At 44.2% G+C, this 22500-nt stretch overlaps 1 protein-coding gene across 9 annotated transcripts in view; it reads left to right on the forward strand.

Annotated features, from left to right (window-relative positions):
- mapk10 (mitogen-activated protein kinase 10) overlaps positions 1-22500 on the forward strand; it is a 163744-nt gene that overhangs the window by 131005 nt on the left and 10239 nt on the right. For 5 of the 9 annotated variants that reach the window (XM_037546079.1, XM_037546081.1, XM_037546083.1 and 2 more), the window contains exons 10-12: positions 2450-2574; positions 5486-5549; positions 9461-9538. In XM_037546079.1, coding sequence (XP_037401976.1) covers positions 2450-2574; positions 5486-5549; positions 9461-9538 — 267 coding nt within the window. Of the gene's footprint in view, positions 1-2449; positions 2575-5485; positions 5550-9460; positions 9568-22500 lie in introns of all 9 variants that reach the window. The other 4 variants (XM_037546085.1, XM_037546084.1, XM_037546086.1 and 1 more) reach the window with 3 other exon arrangements.

Raw genomic sequence — 22500 nt, forward strand, 5'->3', positions numbered from 1 at the left:
TTATAGAACAGGATAGCTGGGCGTCGTCACGCTTCAGGTGTCAGTCAAACTGCCACCCGTTTAGATTGATGCCAGCTGCATGGCTAATCATCACAGACGTGTCTCCAACTGGGTGGGATTGTTAATTAATCACAACTGGACCTGCTTACGTGGTTTCTGGAACATCATAACAACCACCTGGAACATCATAACAACCCCCGAGCAGATCGCAACAAATACCTGTGATGAGAAAAGAAGGCGTTGTGCCTACGACGCCTGTGACACCATTTCAACCACTTACCAATATCCTAGCCATTACCTGGAAGACCTAGCAGACCATGACAACCACCAGAGATACCATAACCACCTCCCTGCTGAAAACCCATCAAAATAATGTTTCTGATGTTTTTCTAACATGTGTTGGCTTTTTTAATGGGTCACAATGTAAACGATTGTAATGGTTTAACGACCAGTGGCTGATTGTAATTGTATCTGATGGTTTCCTTTTGGGATCTAAAAGTGCTCTACAGGAAACTAGTGGTCTCCGTTGGAAACTATTGATTCCTTAGAAAGGTTATTAGGTTTTAATCCTTATTGTTTCTAATGGTCCTTTTTAGCAGCATACTTAATAAAATACAGCATACCATAGAAACCATCTAGCAACCACTTGGTATAATATAGTTGCTATAGTATTTCAGGTGGTTGCTACGGTGTAACTTGACAGTTGCTACAGTGTTTCAGGTGGTTGCTAGGGTGTAACATGACAGTTGCTACAGTGTTTCAGGTGGTTGCTAGGGTGTAACTTGACAGTTGCTACAGTGTTTCAGATGGTTGCTTTGGTGTTACTTGATGGGTGCTACAGTGTTTTCAGGTGGACTGCCTAGCCACACTCTAGCAACCACTTGAAAAACTATAGCAACTATCAATTTACACCATAGCAACCGCTTGAAAAACTGTAGCAACTATCAATTTACACCATAGCAACCACCTGAAAACACTATAGCACGCATCAAGTTACACCGTAGCAACCGCCAAGTAAGACACTAGCAACCACCTGAAACACTATAGCAACTATCAAGTTACACTCAAGCTACCATTTGAAATGCTATAGCACCCATCAAGTAACAACAACCTAGCAACCACCTGATAAAAGCATAAAATACCGTAGCAACCGCCTTGCAAAACAGGAAGCCACTTAAACTGCGCAATCACTACTCATTTCCTCCAGGAAACCCACGGTGACGGTGTTTGAGGTGTAACTGCTTCGTTAGTGGATGTAGTAATTACGGTACTGTAACGCGGCACTTCCACACCGAACACGTCTCGGCTGAGCTCCCTCCCTCCCTCTCTCTCTCTCTCTCTCTCCCTCTCTCTCTCCCTCTCCCTCTCCCTCTCCCTCTCCCTCTCTCTCTCTCTTTCTCTGACCTCCCTCCCTCTCTCTCTCTCTCTCTCTCTCTCTCTCTCTCTCTCTCTCTCTCTCTGACCTCCCTCCCTCTCTCTCTCTGACCTCCCTCCCTCTCTCTCTCTGACCTCCCTCCCTCTCCCTCTCTCTCTCACTCACCTCCCTCCCTCCCTCTCTCTCTCTCTCTCACCTCCCTCTCTCTCTCTCTCCCTCCCTCTCTCTCTGACCTCCCTCTCTCTCTCTGACCTCCCTCTCTCTCTCTCTCTCCCTCTCTCTCTCTGACCTCTCTCTCTGACCTCTCTCTCTCTCTCACTCTCTCTCTGACCTCCCTCTCTCTCTCTCTCTCTCTCTCTCCCTCTCTCTCTCTCTCTCTGACCTCCCTCTCTCTCTCTCTCTCTCTCTCTCTCTCTCTCTCTCTCTCTCTCTCTCTCTCTGACCTCCCTCTCTCTCTCTCTCTCTCTCTCTCTCTCTCTCCCTCTCCCTCTCTCTCTCTCTCTTTCTCTGACCTCCCTCCCTCTCTCTCTCTCTCTCTCTCTCTCTCTCTCTCTCTCTCTCTCTCTCTCTCTCTCTCTCTCTCTGACCTCCCTCCCTCTCTCTCTCTGACCTCCCTCCCTCTCTCTCTCTGACCTCCCTCCCTCTCTCTCTCTCCCTCTCCCTCTCCCTCTCCCTCTCTCTCACCTCCCTCCCTCCCTCTCTCTCTCTCTCTCACCTCCCTCTCTCTCTCTCTCCCTCCCTCTCTCTCTGACCTCCCTCTCTCTCTCTGACCTCCCTCTCTCTCTCTCTCTCCCTCTCTCTCTCTGACCTCTCTCTCTGACCTCTCTCTCTGACCTCTCTCTCTCTCTCACTCTCTCTCTGACCTCCCTCTCTCTCTCTCTCTCTCTCTCTCTCTCTCTCTCTCTCTCTCTCTCTCTCTGACCTCCCTCTCTCTCTCTCTCTCTCTCTCTCTCTCTCTCTCACTCTCTCTCTGACCTCCCCCTCTCTCTCTCTCTCTCTCTCTCTCTCTCTCTCTCACACCTCTCTCTCTCACCTCTCTCTCTCACCTCTCTCTCTCTCTCTGTGCCCCTGCAGCCAGCCAGGCCAGAGACCTGCTGTCCAAGATGTTAATTATTGATCCTGCTAAGCGGATATCAGTGGACGAGGCCCTGCAGCACCCCTACATCAACGTGTGGTACGACCCATCTGAGGTGGAGGCTGTAAGTACAACTCTGGTCCTTTCAGCGTTACTGATGAGCGCATTGAGCTCAGAGCAGATCTGCAGGACCATAGAACAGGCTTAGCTGCTGTGTTTGGAATCAACTTCCATAGACCTGCTTACTGCAGCTTATAATATACAGTGTGGGCATGGATGTATAGTTGATTTGACTCTTGATGGATGTGACTCTTCCAAAAGACGGTTCCTCAAGGGTTCTTTTGTAAAGACATTGGTTCTGTATAGACTCATTCCATGCTTACATGTTTCTTTGCACAGTGAAATGGTTCTTCGGATGGATGGAGAACGTGCTGTATGCAGTTTCACATAGCACCAGAAAGGGTTCTTTTATTGTTACAATGTCAAGCTTGAATGCAGTAGAATTTGGGTGCTATGTAGAACCATTTAAGCATGAATTGGTTCTATACAGAACTCATGGTTCTAACAGAACCATTTCCGTTACTGAAGAACCCTTGAAGAACCGTCTTTAAGAGTGCAGTAGTCTGCTGCTTCTGTTCTTGTTCTTCAGGAATTGTCACCCACTCTTCCTCGCAGAACACTTCTAGCTCTTTGATATTCCATCCACCTCGCATGTCCAGCATGTTCAAAAACTACAATAGCCACAGATTTTCAGTGATGCTGAAGTCAGAAGGCAGTGAGGGCAGTTCCTAAAGCTTCAGTGGACATCTCGAAGTAGTCGATAGTGGATTTTAAAGCATGTCCTGTTCTAGATGCCAGTTGCAGCTTCTTCTACTAACTGTGTCACATTTGCTGCCACAATGTGCCGATATTCAGGGGAATCGATTCTTTACATTTGCAGTGTTTCCATAGCTACTGGCTGCCACACGACCCCAAAGCCTAACAATCCACCCCCAACTTCCATAAAACGCTGCTCCTTTTTCTCCAAACGTAGCCTTGGTGACTGTGGAAACTCTGGGGTCAGCTAAACCTTCCTGCAGACCCTTTGCTGTCATGTGGGGGTTTTGCTTTGCCTTTCTGATCAGAATACAAGCAGTTTCATCTGAGCTTTGTTGGTCTCATCTGGACTTGCACCGTTCCCCTAAACTGCCTTTTCTTCAGGACGCTCTGAACAGTAGAAATTATGAGCAGAAAACACTTTGATATTTTTTTGTTTAAGTCTTCTTCTGCTTCGTAGGCATCAGTCAGCTTCTTTTTTAGATCCTCTGCTATCTATTTAGAGGAATCCTTGGGTGTTGAATGTTAACACAAAGTTTGAAAAGTCAGAAACTGGAATTGTCATTAGTTCTTGACCTAATGAGTCAATTACGGCCTAATGAGTTAATTAAGTGCTGAGACTATACAACTGGAAGAGTGCCCAAACTTCTGCACGTGCAACAATTATCATTTTATTCATTAATTTATTCTTAAACGACGCAAATGTAAAACAACTACATCATTTGAGAAATAAAAATGAAAGAGCTGCCGAGGTTCTTGCTTCATGCTTGTTAGCTCATTTTCCTACTTTGACTATCAACACAAAATGATGTGATTCATCACAATGAACAGTTCGTTTCACAGCTCTGGTTTAACCTCTTAAACTCCTCGGGACCACCGGTGGTCCCAAACCGCAGATCATGTTCTCCATAACGTTCATATTCCATAAGCTCCATTCAGAAGCTGGGCGTCGTGTGAGGCTGTAGCTCTTCTCTCCAGTCTAATAGACGGTGACGTCATTTTAAACCCTTATAATAAAAGAAGCTGAACTCTGTTTTTCTACTGAAAGTCGAGCCGTTTTTCCCCAAATCTGGGCTCTAAACTATAAACAGACGGCGTCTCTTCAGTGATCTGCTCTGGAAACATCACTTTTAGAGAACAACACAAAGAGCGGCGCAGATTTTTGGCTCTCAGCAGTAAATTTTAATAATATAGTATTATGTTTATGATCATAAAACACAGGTTCTGTTCATTTGAGGGGCTTTTACAATAAATAAATAAATAAATAAAATGTACATTTATTTCACGCAGTTACTGAATAATTAGCCTTAAGATTTGGTCACGGAAACTCAGATGGACAAACTCAAACACACCGCGGAGAATAAGAGGATAATCACTTAACATTCTGTAATTAATCGATGTTTAAACCTTTCAGGATGTTTATAATAAACGTATCGTGATCTGTGTGATGGATGAAACACACCACACCACACCTCACCTCACCTCTCTCTCTCTCCCTCCCTCCCTCCCTCTCCCTCTCTCTCTCTCTCTCTCTCTCTCTCTCTCTCTCTCTCTCTCTCTCTCTCTCTCTCTCTCTCTCTCTCCCTCTCCCCCTCCCTCTCTCCCTCCCTCCCTCTCTCTCTCTCTCTCTCTCTCTCTCTCTCTCTCTCTCTCTCTCTCCCTCTCCCCCTCCCTCCCTCCCTCCCTCTCCCTCTCTCTCTCTCTCTCTCTCTCTCTCTCTCTCTCTCTCTCTCTCTCTCTCTCTCTCTCTCTCTCTCCCTCTCCCCCTCCCTCTCTCCCTCCCTCTCTCCCTCCCTCTCTCTCTCTCTCTCTCTCTCTCTCCCTCCCTCTCCCCCTCCCTCTCCCTCCCTCTCCCTCCCTCTCCCTCTCTCCCTCCCTCCCTCCCTCTCTCTCTCTCTCTCCCTCCCTCTCCCTCTCTCCCTCCCTCTCCCTCCCTCTCCCTCTCCCTCCCTCTCCCTCCCTCTCCCTCTCTCTCTCTCTCTCTCTCTCTCTCTCTCTCTCTCTCTCTCCCTCCCTCTCCCTCCCTCTCTCTCTCTCTCTCTCTCTCTCTCTCTCTCTCTCTCTCCCTCTCTCTCCCTCTCTCTCCCCCCTCTCCCCCCCTCTCTCCCCCTCTCTCCCCCCCTCTCTCCCCCCCTCTCTCCCCCCCTCTCTCCCCCCCTCTCTCTTTCTCTCCCCCTCTCTCTTTCTCTCCCCCTCTCTCCCCCTCTCTTTCTGTTCAGCCTCCCCCTCAGATCTACGACAAGCAGCTGGATGAGAGAGAACACTCCATCGACGAGTGGAAAGGTAAACGCTTAATCTCTCAGAGATTACCTTAACCTACACTCACCTAATCCCTCAGAGATTTGGGTAATCTCCCTGGAATTTCACTGGAATCTTAGCCATCCAATTCTAAACTAAATAGGCCCTCTCTCTAACGTGTAATCCTGCACTCGTAATCTGGTTCATACGGATCACTGAAATGTTTATGTCTCGCCATCGCAGCTTTGATCTTTGCCTTCGCTGTTTCCGTAAAAAGCCTGATTTCCTCGTTTCACATGGATTCTGAGCCTGTGACGCTATAAGTTCTTATTAGGTAAAAGTGCATTCTGGGCAGGAAATTCCATTTTATGCTTCTCCAATAATGAAGTTGGCATTTTATGTCACTCAGGAATTCTTTGCCAGAAGTACAGTCTCCAGTGGGGAAGTCTGAAGGTCTTCTAGGCCTTCGGAGAAGGACTGATGCTTCCTCTGGACTAAAAAATGTGTGTCTTTAGTCTTGGTTGAAAACAAAAGGGATCAAATCCTGAAATGCCCGATGGAAAATGATCCAATCAGGATTGTTTTCCCTGTGGTATTGAGGAAAATACACCCAAGCGTGCTGTCGAGAGATGAGCTGTAGTCTAAGCAGGTTCCAGTTAGAGACTCTACTGAAAGAGACACTGAAACTCTGATACACACGAGCTCAGACACACCGGTCAGCCGTAACGTTCTGACCACCTCCTTGTTTCTACACTCACTGTCCAGTTTATCAGCTCCACTGACCGTATAGCTGCACTTTGTAGTTCTACAGTTACAGACTGTAGTCCATCTGTTTCTCTGATACTCTGTTACCCTGTTCTTCAGTGGTCAGGACCCCCATGGACCCTCACAGAGCAGGTACAGTTTGGGTGGTGGACCATTCTCAGCACTGCAGTAACACTGACGTGGTAGTGTGTGTTGTGCTGGTGTGAGTGGATCAGACACAGCAGTGCTGCTGGAGTTTTAAGCAAGTATCAGAGAAACAGATGGACTACAGTCTGTAACTGTAGAACTACAGAGTGCAGCTATACGGTCAGTGGAGCTGATAAAGTGGACAGTGAGTGTAGGAGGTGGTCAGTGTGTTATGGCTGACCGGTGTGTATGACAATGCCTGTTACAAGCTGCATATGTCCGTGTTTAATCTAGAACAGCCCAGAAACGTCTGTGTGCACCAGTGATAGACTATTTAAAAAGATGGTTCTTCAAGGGTTCTTTAGTAAAGATTGTATATAGAACCATAAACACCCATAGAACCATTGAAGATTGAAGGTGAAATCTTTTCAGAAAATGTGCTGCAAATGATTCTGTAAAGCACTAATAGGGTTCTGCAGTTGTTATGAACCCTTTTTGTTGCAATATGGAAACCTTTTCAAAAGGGTTTTACATAGAACCATATATAGAACGTTCTCCATTAATCTGGAGAACCATTTCAGCATGCAGAGAACCCTTTAAGCCTACAAATGGTTCTTTGAGCACTGATGGTTCTATATAGAACCACTGTCTTTAGTAAAGAAGCCTTGAAGCACCATCTGAACTGATGTTCAGCTGTAAGGAACAGCGATGATGCTCTGGGGTCAAATTGACCGATGCGTGTTTAACCGTCCGAAAGAAGTTTAAAAATATGTTTTTCTCCATAAACAGCGTCTTTAGCTCAGTTCATATTAATGTAATCAATTTAACGTAATCGGGTTTTTGACCCACTGAAGATCGTGGCTTATAATAATAATAATAATAATAATAATAATAATAATATAAAAGTAAAATATCGCCGTTGTCCGATCAAAACCTCATATCTCCAAAATTGTAACTTTACAGCAGAAGGTAAAAACTTACTCCACTGTTAATGGAAGTCAATGGAACCAGACGTCTTTTCCACGTAATTTTAGGTCATTTCTTTTGGTCCAATCATCATGGAATTTACACGCGATATGTAGGACTGAAAAACTGAAAAATAGAGATACGAGCTTTTGTTCCAACAGTAGTGATAATATGAAAAAAGTTACTTGTTTTTATTAAGAAATACTTTTCTTTCTTATTAATTAATTATAGATTTATTAGTCTTATATTAATCTTTAGACGTTTTCATAAGGTTTTCTGTCACGGGGTCCAAAGAAAACATCGATGTTCCACGTCAAACTGGCCCTTTCAGTTCAGATCCCACTAAATGGGCCACAAGTCCAGCAGAAAAAGGTTTCATGCTCCAAAAATAAATAAATAAATAAATAAATAAATAAATAATAATAATAATAATTTTCCTGTGTTTTTTTAAACTTGAAACGGGTCAGTTTGTCCCGCAGGACACCTGACCGAGCTCACATACGGCTACAAATCACACTGATCTGGATTTGATGACGCCTGTGAGAGTAAAGATAGTAAAGATGAGCCTTTCTGTCAAATTTCTACTTTTCTTGCACTTTCCCTAAACCGGAGCTGAGCTGCAGCCCATTTTACCCCCAGTAGCGTCTGTAGCCTCACCAGCCGGGGCTTTAACAGCCCCCAAGCACCGCGGCCGGTCTCTCTCAGCAGAGCTGAGGCTCCCCTTCATGGTGTCCGAGTAACAGTAGCCCCTGGTCTGACCCACACTGACCCAAAACATTCAAGACGTTTCAAGAGTTTTCTAGAAAACCTCAATATTTAAATCAAATATTATAAAATATTCTATAAACTGTCAATGTTCAGTCAGACTGCCCAGTGAGCTTTTTATCCGTTCATCTATTTTATTAATTATGAAGCGAATAATTCCCCAGTAAGAAGACTTGAGCATTCTTAGAAGTGCAGTATGAATACGTTAACGTGTTGCGTTAATAAGGACTTGCTAAACTTCGTTAACAGCTGTTTATTAACTAACGAGTTTAAATGTTGATTGTAATGTTTCAGCCACAAGCATCAAATATTGCTATTGTATGACTGTATCTTGTTAAATTAACAATATTTAACTGTTATTTTATTTATTAATTCATTTATTTCTTCGTTAATCTTTGTTCACTTTCTCCTGCTGTTGATTATTTTAGTTGATGGAACCTCATTTCTGCTTATTCAGTCCCTCTTTAAATTGCGCAGCTGCAGTGTAAGTGTAGTTCGAGTTGAAATACGGGTTGATTGACTGATTGATTGATTGATTGATTGATTGATTGATTGATTGATTGATTGACCCGTTACATGACCAGCTGGTTGAGGAACATGTAATTTTACGGTACAATCCAGAATAACAGCACTCCACTGAGTCCCGCTGTAAGGTCTGGGAGCTGATGGCCATCTAACCTTTCATGGCCTGTAAGTACTTTAGTAAGCTCTTACGGTTCTAATAATGGTCAAGTTCCACTTTAGTTATGGACAAATTCATTATTAAAGATCTTGTAAATGTAGCTAGTATTTTGAAAGCAAGTTTCAGGTCATTTGTAAGCGCGTTCTAACGGTCAGGTGTTGATCATTGAGTACAGCCCTAAAGAAGATGGTTCTTCAAGGGTTCTTTAGGGACCCACTGGAGGAGGAACCACTGAGAGGGACTGAGGCTGGAAAAGGGAACCCATTAGCAGCTCCGTCAGCCCGACTGATTAGAAGTGGACAGTGGGGTCTCGGTCTGGGGCTTTTTAAAGAAGAGGGTGGAGGAGCTTCACACGCATACATACTGCTTTATGGCCGAGATACATTTTTAGTTTTATTTACAAAAGAAAAAGAATGAAAATGAAAAGCTGGTTGCCATGGCCACGTGGTTGTGTTTCAATCGACGAGTCCGACAGTTAAAGACGATCGACAGGGTCTACAGGAGCACCTCCAGCTCTGCTTTCAGCCCAGACTGTTCACCACGTCTTCCAGAACCTGCGCCTCAATTCATCAGAGCCAAGACTGAAACTGATTGTTTCCTTCGTTCTCTCTCTCTCTCTCTCTCTCTCTCTCTCTCTCTCCCTCTCTCTCAGAACTGATCTATAAAGAAGTGATGAACTTTGAGGAGAGAACGAAGAATGGCGTGGTGAAGGGACAGCCTTCTCCCTCAGGTACTCTCACTGCATAGCCTAAACTCTCTGTAAGTGCCCTTCTACCCTTTACACTCCACCCCTTTAGGCTCCTCCGCTCACCCATCCATCCCTCTGTCTCTCCGTCTCCCTGTCTGCCATTGTTCCTGTGACTCAGAACATGCTGTATTTCTCCCTGACTCTTCATGTGGCCACTTTCCTAGACACAGGTTAAGCCTGGCCTCTGTACTGAACTCCAGGCTCCGCCCACACCGGCGACAGATCATCTTACAGAATGCTAATGAGAAACAGACTCATATCACAATACCTACATTTAGAGTCTCTAAATGTAGGTACTCCACATTCAGTCTAATGAGAAACTGTAGAACGGACTCGGTTTATATCACAATACCTACATTTAGAGTCGGTTATTCATTCAGTCTAATGAGAAACTGTAGAACGGACTCGGTTTATATCACAATACCTACATTTAGAGCCGGTTATTCATTCAGCCTAATGAGAAACTGTAGAACGGACTCGGTTTATATCACAATACCTACATTTAGAGCCGGTTATTCATTCAGTCTAATGAGAAACTGTAGAACGGACTCGGTTTATATCACAATACCTACATTTAGAGTCGGTTATTCATTCAGTCTAATGAGAAACTGTAGAACGGACTCGGTTTATATCACAATACCTACATTTAGAGTCGGTTATTCATTCAGCCTAATGAGAAACTGTAGAACGGACTCAGTTTATATCACAATACCTACATTTAGAGTCGGTTATTCATTCAGCCTAATGAGAAACTGTAGAACAGACTCGGTTTATATCACAATACCTACATTTAGAGTCGGTTATTCATTCAGTCTAATGAGAAACTGTAGAACGGACTCGGTTTATATCACAATACCTACATTTAGAGTCGGTTATTCATTCAGCCTAATGAGAAACTGTAGAACAGACTCGGTTTATATCACAATACCTATATTTAGAGTCGGTTATTCATTCAGCCTAATGAGAAACTGTAGAACAGACTCGGTTTATATCACAATACCTACATTTAGAGTCGGTTATTCATTCAGTCTAATGAGAAACTGTAGAACAGACTCGGTTTATATCACAATACCTACATTTAGAGTCGGTTATTCATTCAGTCTAATGAGAAACTGTAGAACGGACTCGGTTTATATCACAATACCTACATTTAGAGTCGGTTATTCATTCAGCCTAATGAGAAACTGTAGAACGGACTCGGTTTATATCACAATACCTACATTTAGAGTCGGTTATTCATTCAGTCTAATGAGAAACTGTAGAACGGACTCGGTTTATATCACAATACCTACATTTAGAGCCGGTTATTCATTCAGTCTAATGAGAAACTGTAGAACAGACTCGGTTTATATCACAATACCTACATTTAGAGTCGGTTATTCATTCAGTCTAATGAGAAACTGTAGAACGGACTCGGTTTATATCACAATACCTACATTTAGAGTCGGTTATTCATTCAGTCTAATGAGAAACTGTAGAACGGACTCGGTTTATATCACAATACCTACATTTAGAGTCGGTTATTCATTCAGCCTAATGAGAAACTGTAGAACGGACTCGGTTTATATCACAATACCTACATTTAGAGTCGGTTATTCATTCAGTCTAATGAGAAACTGTAGAACGGACTCGGTTTATATCACAATACCTACATTTAGAGTCGGTTATTCATTCAGTCTAATGAGAAACTGTAGAACGGACTCGGTTTATATCACAATACCTACATTTAGAGCCGGTTATTCATTCAGTCTAATGAGAAACTGTAGAACGGACTCGGTTTATATCACAATACCTACATTTAGAGTCGGTTATTCATTCAGCCTAATGAGAAACTGTAGAACGGACTCGGTTTATATCACAATACCTACATTTAGAGCCGGTTATTCATTCAGCCTAATGAGAAACTGTAGAACGAACTCGGTTTATATCACAATACCTACATTTAGAGCCGGTTATTCATTCAGTCTAATGAGAAACTGTAGAACGGACTCGGTTTATATCACAATACCTACATTTAGAGTCGGTTATTCATTCAGTCTAATGAGAAACTGTAGAACGGACTCGGTTTATATCACAATACCTACATTTAGAGTCGGTTATTCATTCAGTCTAATGAGAAACTGTAGAACGGACTCGGTTTATATCACAATACCTACATTTAGAGTCGGTTATTCATTCAGTCTAACGAGAAACTGTAGAACGGACTCGGTTTATATCACAATACCTACATTTAGAGTCGGTTATTCATTCAGTCTAACGAGAAACTGTAGAACGGACTCGGTTTATATCACAATACCTACATTTAGAGTCGGTTATTCATTCAGTCTAATGAGAAACTGTAGAACGGACTCGGTTTGTATCACAATACCTACATTTAGAGTCGGTTATTCATTCAGTCTAATGAGAAACTGTAGAACGGACTCGGTTTGTATCACAATACCTACATTTAGAGCCGGTTATTCATTCAGCCTAATGAGAAACTGTAGAATGGACTCGGTTTATATCACAATACCTACATTTAGAGTCGGTTATTCATTCAGTCTAATGAGAAACTGTAGAACGGACTCGGTTTATATCACAATACCTACATTTAGAGCCGGTTATTCATTCAGCCTAATGAGAAACTGTAGAATGGACTCGGTTTATATCACAATACCTACATTTAGAGTCGGTTATTCATTCAGTCTAATGAGAAACTGTAGAACAGACTCGGTTTATATCACAATACCTACATTTAGAGTCGGTTATTCATTCAGTCTAATGAGAAACTGTAGAACGGACTCGGTTTATATCACAATACCTACATTTAGAGTCGGTTATTCATTCAGTCTAATGAGAAACTGTAGAACGGACTCGGTTTATATCACAATACCTACATTTAGAGTCGGTTATTCATTCAGTCTAATGAGAAACTGTAGAACGGACTCGGTTTATATCACAATACCTACATTTAGAGTCGGTTATTCATTCAGTCTAATGAGAAACTGTAGAACGGACTCGGTTTATATCACAATACCTACATTTAGAGCCGGTTATTCATTCAGCCTAATGAGAAACTGTAGAACGGACTCGGTTTATATCACAATACCTACATTTAGAGTCGGTTATTCATTCAGTCTAATGAGAAACTGTAGAACGGACTCGGTTTATATCACAATACCTACATTTAGAGTCGGTTATTCATTCAGTCTAATGAGAAACTGTAGAACGGACTCGGTTTATATCACAATACCTACATTTAGAGTCGGTTATTCATTCAGTCTAATGAGAAACTGTAGAACGGACTCGGTTTATATCACAATACCTACATTTAGAGTCGGTTATTCATTCAGCCTAATGAGAAACTGTAGAACGGACTCGGTTTATATCACAATACCTACATTTAGAGCCGGTTATTCATTCAGTCTAATGAGAAACTGTAGAACGGACTCGGTTTATATCACAATACCTACATTTAGAGTCGGTTATTCATTCAGCCTAACGAGAAACTGTAGAACAGACTCGGTTTATATCACAATACCTACATTTAGAGCCGGTTATTCATTCAGTCTAATGAGAAACTGTAGAACGGACTCGGTTTATATCACAATACCTACATTTAGAGTCGGTTATTCATTCAGTCTAATGAGAAACTGTAGAACGGACTCGGTTTATATCACAATACCTACATTTAGAGTCGGTTATTCATTCAGTCTAATGAGAAACTGTAGAACGGACTCGGTTTATATCACAATACCTACATTTAGAGCCGGTTATTCATTCAGTCTAATGAGAAACTGTAGAACGGACTCGGTTTATATCACAATACCTACATTTAGAGTCGGTTATTCATTCAGTCTAATGAGAAACTGTAGAACGGACTCGGTTTATATCACAATACCTACATTTAGAGTCGGTTATTCATTCAGTCTAATGAGAAACTGTAGAACGGACTCGGTTTATATCACAATACCTACATTTAGAGTCGGTTATTCATTCAGTCTAATGAGAAACTGTAGAACAGACTCGGTTTATATCACAATACCTACATTTAGAGTCGGTTATTCATTCAGTCTAACGAGAAACTGTAGAACAGACTCGGTTTATATCACAATACCTACATTTAGAGCCGGTTATTCATTCAGTCTAATGAGAAACTGTAGAACGGACTCGGTTTATATCACAATACCTACATTTAGAGTCGGTTATTCATTCAGTCTAATGAGAAACTGTAGAACGGACTCGGTTTATATCACAATACCTACATTTAGAGTCGGTTATTCATTCAGTCTAATGAGAAACTGTAGAACGGACTCGGTTTATATCACAATACCTACATATAAAATAAATTGAATCTCTATATCAGATGTTAAATGAGATAATGCATTTGTGGGCGGAGCCTCCAATGGTTAATTGAATTGATAACGAGCTGTCCTCAGAGACCCGTTTAACCCGAGACTCGGCTTGTCTGTGTCTGGGTAACCAGGCTGTGTTGTTTATTATCTCGATGTCTTAATTATGCCAGATGTAAGATTTTCATTGATGAATGTTCTAAAGATCAATTTGACATTTTTAAATATTCTGTTTTAAATGATGTAAATCAAAGGCTTGTTAAACCATTAAGAGGCACATCAGTGACATCCTTTGATATTAACTTTCCTAAAAAAGATGATTTGTCAAGGGTTGTTTAGTAAAGATGGTGGTTCTAGGTAGAATCACTCAAAGAACCCTTAAATGGTTCTCTGGTGAAAGCTTCTTCACATGGCTGGAGAACGTGCTGTATATGGTACTATATAGCACCAAGTAGGGTTCTTCTGTTGTTATTATGTGAAGCAGTGCCTAATATAGCACTAAACCCTTTTGGTGCTATATAGAACCATTTTCAAAAAGGTTCTGCATAGAACCGTCCACAGCACATTCTCCATGAGGCTGAAGAACAGTTTCACCATGCAGAGAACAATTTAAGCCTGAAAATGGTTCTTAGAGTGCTCATGGTTCTGTATAGTACTATTGTCTTTACTAAAGAACCATTGAGGAACCATGTTCTTTAAGAGTGTAGATCAGTGACGTCCTACAGACGGCATTTCATCATTAATATCTGGACTGTCTCAGAGTTTTTTAGTGCCTTTAGTCTGAGGACTGTATCTGAACTGCAGCCAACGGCAGGTTTATTATATTATATGACACTGACAGTAACTATGATGTTTACTATGATTCTCTGTACGTCTGTCTATGGCGTGTGGTTCCGTGTACGTCTGTCTATGGCGTGTGGTTCCCTGTACGTCTGTCTATGGCGTGTGGTTCCCTGTACGTCTGTCTATGGCGTGTGGTTCCCTGTACGTTTGTCTATGGCGTGTGGTTCCCTGTACGTTTGTCTATGGCGTGTGGTTCCGTGTGCGTCTGTGTATGGCGTGCCGTTCCGTGTGCGTCTGTCTGTGGCGTGCCGTTCCGTGTACGTCTGTCTGTGGCGTGCCGTTCCGTGTACGTCTGTCTGTGGCGTGCCGTTCCGTGTGCGTCTGTCTGTGGCGTGCGGTTCCGTGTACGTCTGTCTAGGGCGTGCCGTTCCGTGCGCGTCTGTCTGTGGCGTGCCGTTCCGTGCGCGTCTGTCTGTGGCGTGCCGTTCCGTGCGCGTCTGTCTGTGGCGTGCCGTTCCGTGCGCGTCTGTCTATGGCGTGTGGTTCCCTGTACGTTTGTCTATGGCGTGTGGTTCCCTGTATGTTTGTCTATGGCGTGTGGTTCCGTGTGCGTCTGTCTGTAGCGTGCCGTTCCGTGCGCGTCTGTCTGTGGCGTGCCGTTCCGTGTACGTCTGTCTGTGGCGTGCCGTTCCGTGTACGTCTGTCTGTGGCATGCGGTTCCGTGTACGTCTGTCTGTGGCGTGCGGTTCCGTGTACGTCTGTCTAGGGCGTGCGTTTCCGTGTACGTCTGTCTGTGGCGTGCGGTTCCGTGTACGTCTGTCTAGGGCGTGTGGTTCCCTGTACGTTTGTCTATGGCGTGTGGTTCCCTGTATGTTTGTCTATGGCGTGTGGTTCCGTGTGCGTCTGTCTGTAGCGTGCCGTTCCGTGCGCGTCTGTCTATGGCGTGTGGTTCCCTGTACGTTTGTCTATGGCGTGTGGTTCCCTGTATGTTTGTCTATGGCGTGTGGTTCCGTGTGCGTCTGTCTGTAGCGTGCCGTTCCGTGCGCGTCTGTCTGTGGCGTGCCGTTCCGTGTACGTCTGTCTGTGGCGTGCGGTTCCGTGTACGTCTGTCTAGGGCGTGCGTTTCCGTGTACGTCTGTCTGTGGCGTGCGGTTCCGTGTACGTCTGTCTAGGGCGTGCCGTTCCGTGTACGTCTGTCTAGGGCGTGTGGTTCCGTGTACGTCTGTCTAGGGCGTGCGGTTCCGTGTACGTTTGTTTGCATATTTCATGGTTGAGGGTGGAATCCATGGCCTGTGAACTCCAGACATCTTTCCGTCTGATGCTTTAATCAGGAGCTTTTTATCGTTATAATGTTTTATATTATATTATTCATACGAAGCCCTTGGACTGTAAGCATGAGGATAAATCCTCGAGGCACTGCGACCGGGTGATTGGCAGGAGGATGATTTCAGGACTGCAGGTGCTTAAAACATTAATAATAATCCAGAGACCTGAACAGGTGTATCCGTATGTACAGTGGTGTGAAAAAGTGATCGCCCCCTAAACCTAATGACTGGTTGGGCCACCGTTCAACTGCAGCCAAGCTCCTCAGCGCTGCGGAGGAATTCTGGCCACTCATCTTCACAGAGTTGTTGGAATTCAGCCACACTGGAGGGTTTCCGAGCATCAACTGCCTTTTCGGATTCAGGTCCGGACTTTGACTAGGCCACTCCAAAGTCTTCATTGTTTTTCCTAAGCCAATCAGGAAGGGGGCAAACACTTTTTCACACCACTGTATGTATATATCGCTGCTGCGGGAACAAAACCTCGTATCTCCATTTGTGACGTTTTTCAGTTTTGTGAAAATGCCTGTGGCTCTTTACATTTTTTGTGAATTTCATGATGAATGGACCGAAAAAATAGAACAAAATTACTTGGACAAAACGTCCGGTTCCATTGACTTACATTGAAAGTGAAGCATGTTATTTCCTTCTTTTGTAAAGTTGCGATTTTAGAGACACGAGGTTTTATTCCAACTATATATAAAATAACCATCTTTTTAAAAGTGAAAACAAACATTAAGTATTTCTTATTTGCCACTTCTGTTTTAATGTCCTACACAAATGCTGAGTGGCATCTGTTTCTAAACAGCATCATTAAGTACTGAGTGGCCTGTAGAGGGCGTGTTAGAGCCGTTTAGTTCACTGAGGCTGCTGCGTTATTGCGTGGCTGCGGTCCAAAAGGCTGCAGCACCGCAGAGGAAGGAGACTCCGCCTGCAGCAGCATCACATACAGCCCACTGCTGCACTCCTGCCCCTCGACTCCAGGGATTCCCACCAGCAGAGCCGAGCAAACCGAGCATGATGTGGCGGTTTTTAATGGCAGCCCACCGCGCAGCCCACCGGCAGCGTCTCTCTATAAGAACAGAAAACGCTGCACAGCCATTTCTCTCCGTCTCCTCCCTCCCTCTGTAATTAAGCAGATGGATAGCGCTTGTGCTGAGGAGAGCATACGCAGTGCAGCTCGAGCGCGCCGGCCGGGCAGTGCTCCACTGAGTGTGTGAGAGAGAGAGAGAGAGTGAGAGTGTGTGTGTGTGTGTGTGTGTGTGTGTGTTATGACTGCGTGATGCTGCAGCTGTAGCTCGACTGACTGGAAGATCCTGCATGGCGTTTCGTGAATTCCAGCGTTTGCTCCGCTGAGAAGGTGAATGAGAGATGTTCTGCCTCCACAGCTGTGGGTTAAAGAGGAGGTCCGTGGAGATGAACGTCACCTCATTAGAGCCTTTTAAATAGACAGTAATGCATCAAATTAGTTTCAGCTCATATTTTAATCTGAGCAAGAACACAGAAAGAAGGTGGGGCGGAGTCAAAGCCTACCGAATAGATAGAGAGAGAGAGAGAGAGATGAAAGGACAGAGTAGTGGATAGATGAATGGTAGATAGATAGGTTAGATTGAAGGATGGGTGGATGAATAAAAGATGCATGGAAAAGTAGATGGATGCATGAATGGATAGATATATGAACAGACGGAAGGATAGATGTGTGGGTGGATGGTAGGTTGGATGGATGGATGGTTGAAAGGATGGATGTGTGGACAATTGGATGGATGGATAGATAAATGGATGGATGGATGTATGAATGGTTGGATGGAAGGATAGGTGTGTGGATGGGTGGATGGATGGGTGAGCTGGTAGATTGGTAGATGGATGGATAAATGGATGGATGGAAGGATAGATGTGTGGGCAAGCTGGTAGACAGAAGGGTAGATGAATGAAAGGATGGATAATAGATAAATAGATAATTGGATGGGTAGAAGGATGCATGGGTGGATGGGTAGATGGATGGGTGAGCTGGTAGATAGATGGATAAATGGATGGATGGAAGGAAGGAAGGACAGATGGATGGATGGAAGGATGGACCAGACACTTGTAAGAGACAAACACTCCAGGAGCTTCCAGCGTTTGAATGCTTGGTGTAATACAGTTCGAGGGTTATTATGAGGTGAATATTGTACACAGACAGAACAGCCACTGTAGCTAAAGAGGTACTGAGAGAGTCAAACGCCCAGAAGATGCTGAAACAGTGCTGAGACAGTGAGCTGCTCTGGGCTGAGAGAAGCTGGAGCAGGAACTGGGCTGCAGGGTTCTGAAGCCCGTGTGTTCGGCGGGGCCTCCTGGAGCGCCAGCCGCACTAAAGCGAGCGTTTGTTTAAAGCTGCAGAAGTGGAGGGGGTGAAAATCGATGCCTCTCATAAATCCCACTTCTCCTGCAGGCTTTATGGGGGGCCGTGCCTCTGCACTGCCGCCCCCCTGCAGGCCCGAACTCATAAACGGGAGATTTATGGCCCTTTCAGGGTGCTGTACGTCTCCTCTAGCAGGAGTGAGTGGACTGAGGGGTGACAAAGTGCATCACAGGGCATGAGTCTGAGATTCCACTGCAGCGAATTCAGATACGAATCGATAAATCCATTATAATAATAATATATTAGGTATTATTTCTTGGCCAAAGCACAGCTCAGACTATGCATACATAGATCTTCACTGCCTGTATCCACTACTGTGTAAATAGCTCCTCCAGTCACGTTTAAGTCTTCACTTCAACACTTCTGAACGGTTTCAAAATTACTGAACCAAATTGAATCATTGAGCATTAATGATTCCCAGTCGAGCCTCAGTGTGAAAATGCATCAGCGCTTTTTGATCCATCGATGTGAAGCTGCCGATTCAGCTGTGGAAAGTTAGAATCTGTTCTAACTCATCGTGACGGTATAATTTAACGTTGCAGCGTTACGTGGTTAGAAAAGGTCTCAAGGCTTTGTCGCCCCATTGTGACACAATCTGAAAGTGTCCTGGATGTAATGAATATGTACCTGTAGTGTATATTATATTATTTCCAAAAGTTTTCACTCCCCTATCCAAATCACTGAATCCAGGTGTTCCAGTCACTTCCATGGCCACAGGTGTATAAAGCCGAGCCCCTCGGCCTGCAGACTGCTTCTACAGACATTAGTGAAAGAATGGGTCGCTCTCAGGAGCTCAGTGAATTCCAGCGTGGTACCGTGATCGGACGCCACCTGTGCAGCAAGTCCAGTCGTGAAATTTCCTCACTACTAAATATTCCACAGTCCACTGTCAGTGGGATTATAACAAAGTGGAAGCGATTGGGAACGACAGCAACTCAGCCACGAAGTGGTCGGCCGCGTAAAATGACAGAGCGGTCAGCGGATGCTGAGGGGCATAGTGCGCAGAGGTCACCGACTTTCTGCAGAGTCAATCACTACAGACCTCCAAACTTCATGTGGCCTTCAGATCAGCTCAAGAACAGCGTAGAGAGCTTCATGGAATGGGTTTCCATGGCTGAGCAGCTGCATCCAAGCCTTACATTACCAAGCGCAGTGCAAATCGTGGAATGCAGTGGAGTAAAGTTTGGTGGAGGGGGGATTATGGTGTGGGGTTGTTTTTCAGGAGTTAGGATTAAGAATGGGATGTCATTCAAGTTCATACACGTGTGAAGTTGACGAGCGAAAGTTTTTGGCAATATAATGCGTTCATGGTTTTTAATACTAATTCTAAAGGCCCAGATTTAGTGAGAGCAATGAATGAAACAGTAAAACTGATACAAAACTGCATCACGAATTGGTTACGTTTACTAGAACAAGTCCTAATGTACAACTCTAGATAGAGAATAATCTCTAAAGTGTATTAAAAACATCAAATTAGTAAAATAATCTCCACAATTTGTAATATCCACATCCCAAAAGCCCGTTCTCTGTGTATGAGACAAAGACCATGCAGGACATGGTCTCAGCTCAAACCGGGCGGGTATCAGACGCACCTTCTGAAAACACGAGCTCCTCAGTTAATCCAGCATAAAACCATCAGATACCACAGCAGTCAGGCATAGCATTACGAATGGATCAGTCACAGCAGCGCTGCTGGGGTTTTAAACACGGTGTCCACTCACTGTCCACTCTATTACACACTCCTACCTTGTTGGTCCACCTTGTAGATGTAAAGTCAGAGACGGCAGCTCATCTGCTGCTGCACAGTTTGTGTTGGTCATCCTCTAGTCCTTCATCAGTGGTCACAGGATGTTGCCCACAGGACGCTGCCCACAGGACGCTGCCCACAGGACGCTGCCCACAGGACGCTGCTGGCCGGATGTTTTTGGTTGGTGGACTATTCTCAGTCCAGCAGCGACACTGAGGTGTTTAAAAACTCCAGCAGCACTGCTGTGTCTGATCCACTCGTACCAGCGCAACACACACTAACACACCACCACCAAACAGTACCTGCTCTGTGAGGGTCCATGGGGGTCCTGACCACTGAAGAACAGGGTAACAGAGTATCAGAGAAACAGATGGACTACAGTCTGTAACTGTAGAACTACAGAGACCAGCTATACGGTCAGTGGAGCTGATAAAGTGGACAGTGAGTGTAGAAACAAGGAGGTGGTCAGAGTGTTACGCCTGACCAGTGTACAGTACATGTTCTGGACGCACAGCAGCCACTTTTCCTCGTCTGTTCTGGGAATGTGAGCCTATTCCAGGCTTTTGAAACTTTCAGCTCCACTTTAATGAACGTGTTAAATCTTATTTATCTCCCAAACCCTCCTCTGTCTTTACTGAAGGGTGGAGGAGGTTCTCTGGTTTTACTCCAGCTAACACGCCGATTCTTCAGTTCTAGTGGACTCCTAGTTTTAGTGTAGAGAGATTTAGGATTTGTGACTGTGAGGCTGAACAAGGCCCAAAGACTGGACAAGCTAGGACTGAAAAGCCATCTGCTACTGGACAATGTGCATTCATATGGAACTGTCATCACTGGACCTTTACTGGTCAGTGAACAGAACTCAGAAAAGACATGTGAGTGTGGAAGAACTCCAGTACAGCTTCATGCTAATACATATGGAGGTTCCCACAGACAATCCTGCAAATGATCTCCATCAATTTATGAGAATATGTTCCCACAAGTTAGTTTCTACAGCATCGTATTAGGACAGTAAAGACAGATACTCACAGGCGTGTGTGTTCAAGGCCTCTAGCAGTGCAGCGCATTGGTTAACCAAACTATGGCAACTCCAAAGGTACATACTTAATGAGGAGTGTTTTAACATTTCACCACTAGGGGGCTCCACTGAGCAGCAGACCGCACATTCAACTCATAAAGCTTAAAAGGGGATTTTAGCATAAAAGTAGCTTTGAATATTTTTTTTTTGTCATTTATTAATCTGTGTATTTTGTACATTATACATGCATTATGCAAATATATCATTTAACAGTTATGGAAAAGTGGTAATGTTAGCGACCTGGAAAAACTCCAAGCATGTCGTTTTTTAAAGTTCCTCTTTCCCTCAGGATGCGTCATCAGAAGGGGCTGTGACAGTCGTTCTAGCAGAAGATCTCACTCTTACGACTGTTGTGGCTCCACTGCCAGAGCATGTTTGATAAGCGATGCTTCTTTAATGAAAGAAGTTATTTTTTTCAACATTTTCTTGGACGGTTCATTTGTCAAATTTGCATATTGGGGTATTTTTAAAAATAATTCAGCATCATACCGAAAAATCAAACCGAACTGTGGTGTGAGGTTTCATGGTGCACTGAATTAGGGCTGGACGGTATTGCAAAAATATTACATCATTACATTACATTATACGTCAAGACATTTTATTTTTTAAGATGCATTAATTTGGCACAGACACCATAGAACCTGAAGTGCCACGCAGAAGCAATAGTTATAATAATATCTCTTCATTTACGGAAGGAAACGCGGAACGGTCACACAGCTTAAATTTCCCGCTTCGTGCTAGGTGGTTGCCGAGGTGTTGCTAGGTTAAGTGATACTTTTTTAGTCCCACAAACGGGGAAATTCCAACTACTCATTTAACCCGTCCGTGCAGTGAAACACCACATACACACTAGTGAGCACACACACTAGGGGGCAGTGAGCACACTTGCCCGGAGCAGTGAGCAGCCCTAACCACGGCGCCTGGGAGCAGTTGGGGGTTAGGTGTCTTGCTCAAGGACACCTCAGTCATGGACTGTCAGCACCGGGGATCGAACCGGCGACCTTCCAGTTACAGGGCCAGTTCCCTAACCACGTCCATCCCTCCAGGTGGTTCCTAAGGTAGCAAAGGTGGTCGCTAAGGTGTTGCTAAAGGTTTGGTATTGCATCCCAGATGGTTGCTGTGCTGTCCCAGGTGGTTGCTAAGGTGTTGCAGGTAGTAACCATGGTATCTGAAGTGGTAGCTACAGTGTCGCTAGATGGTTGCTATGGTGTCCCAGGTGGTTGCTAAGGTGTTGCTAGGCTGTAGCCATGGTATCTGATGTGGTTGCTACAGTGTTGCTAGGCAGTTG

This window comes from Pygocentrus nattereri, chromosome 16 (assembly GCF_015220715.1).
Source record: "Pygocentrus nattereri isolate fPygNat1 chromosome 16, fPygNat1.pri, whole genome shotgun sequence".
NCBI lineage: Eukaryota > Metazoa > Chordata > Actinopteri > Characiformes > Serrasalmidae > Pygocentrus > Pygocentrus nattereri.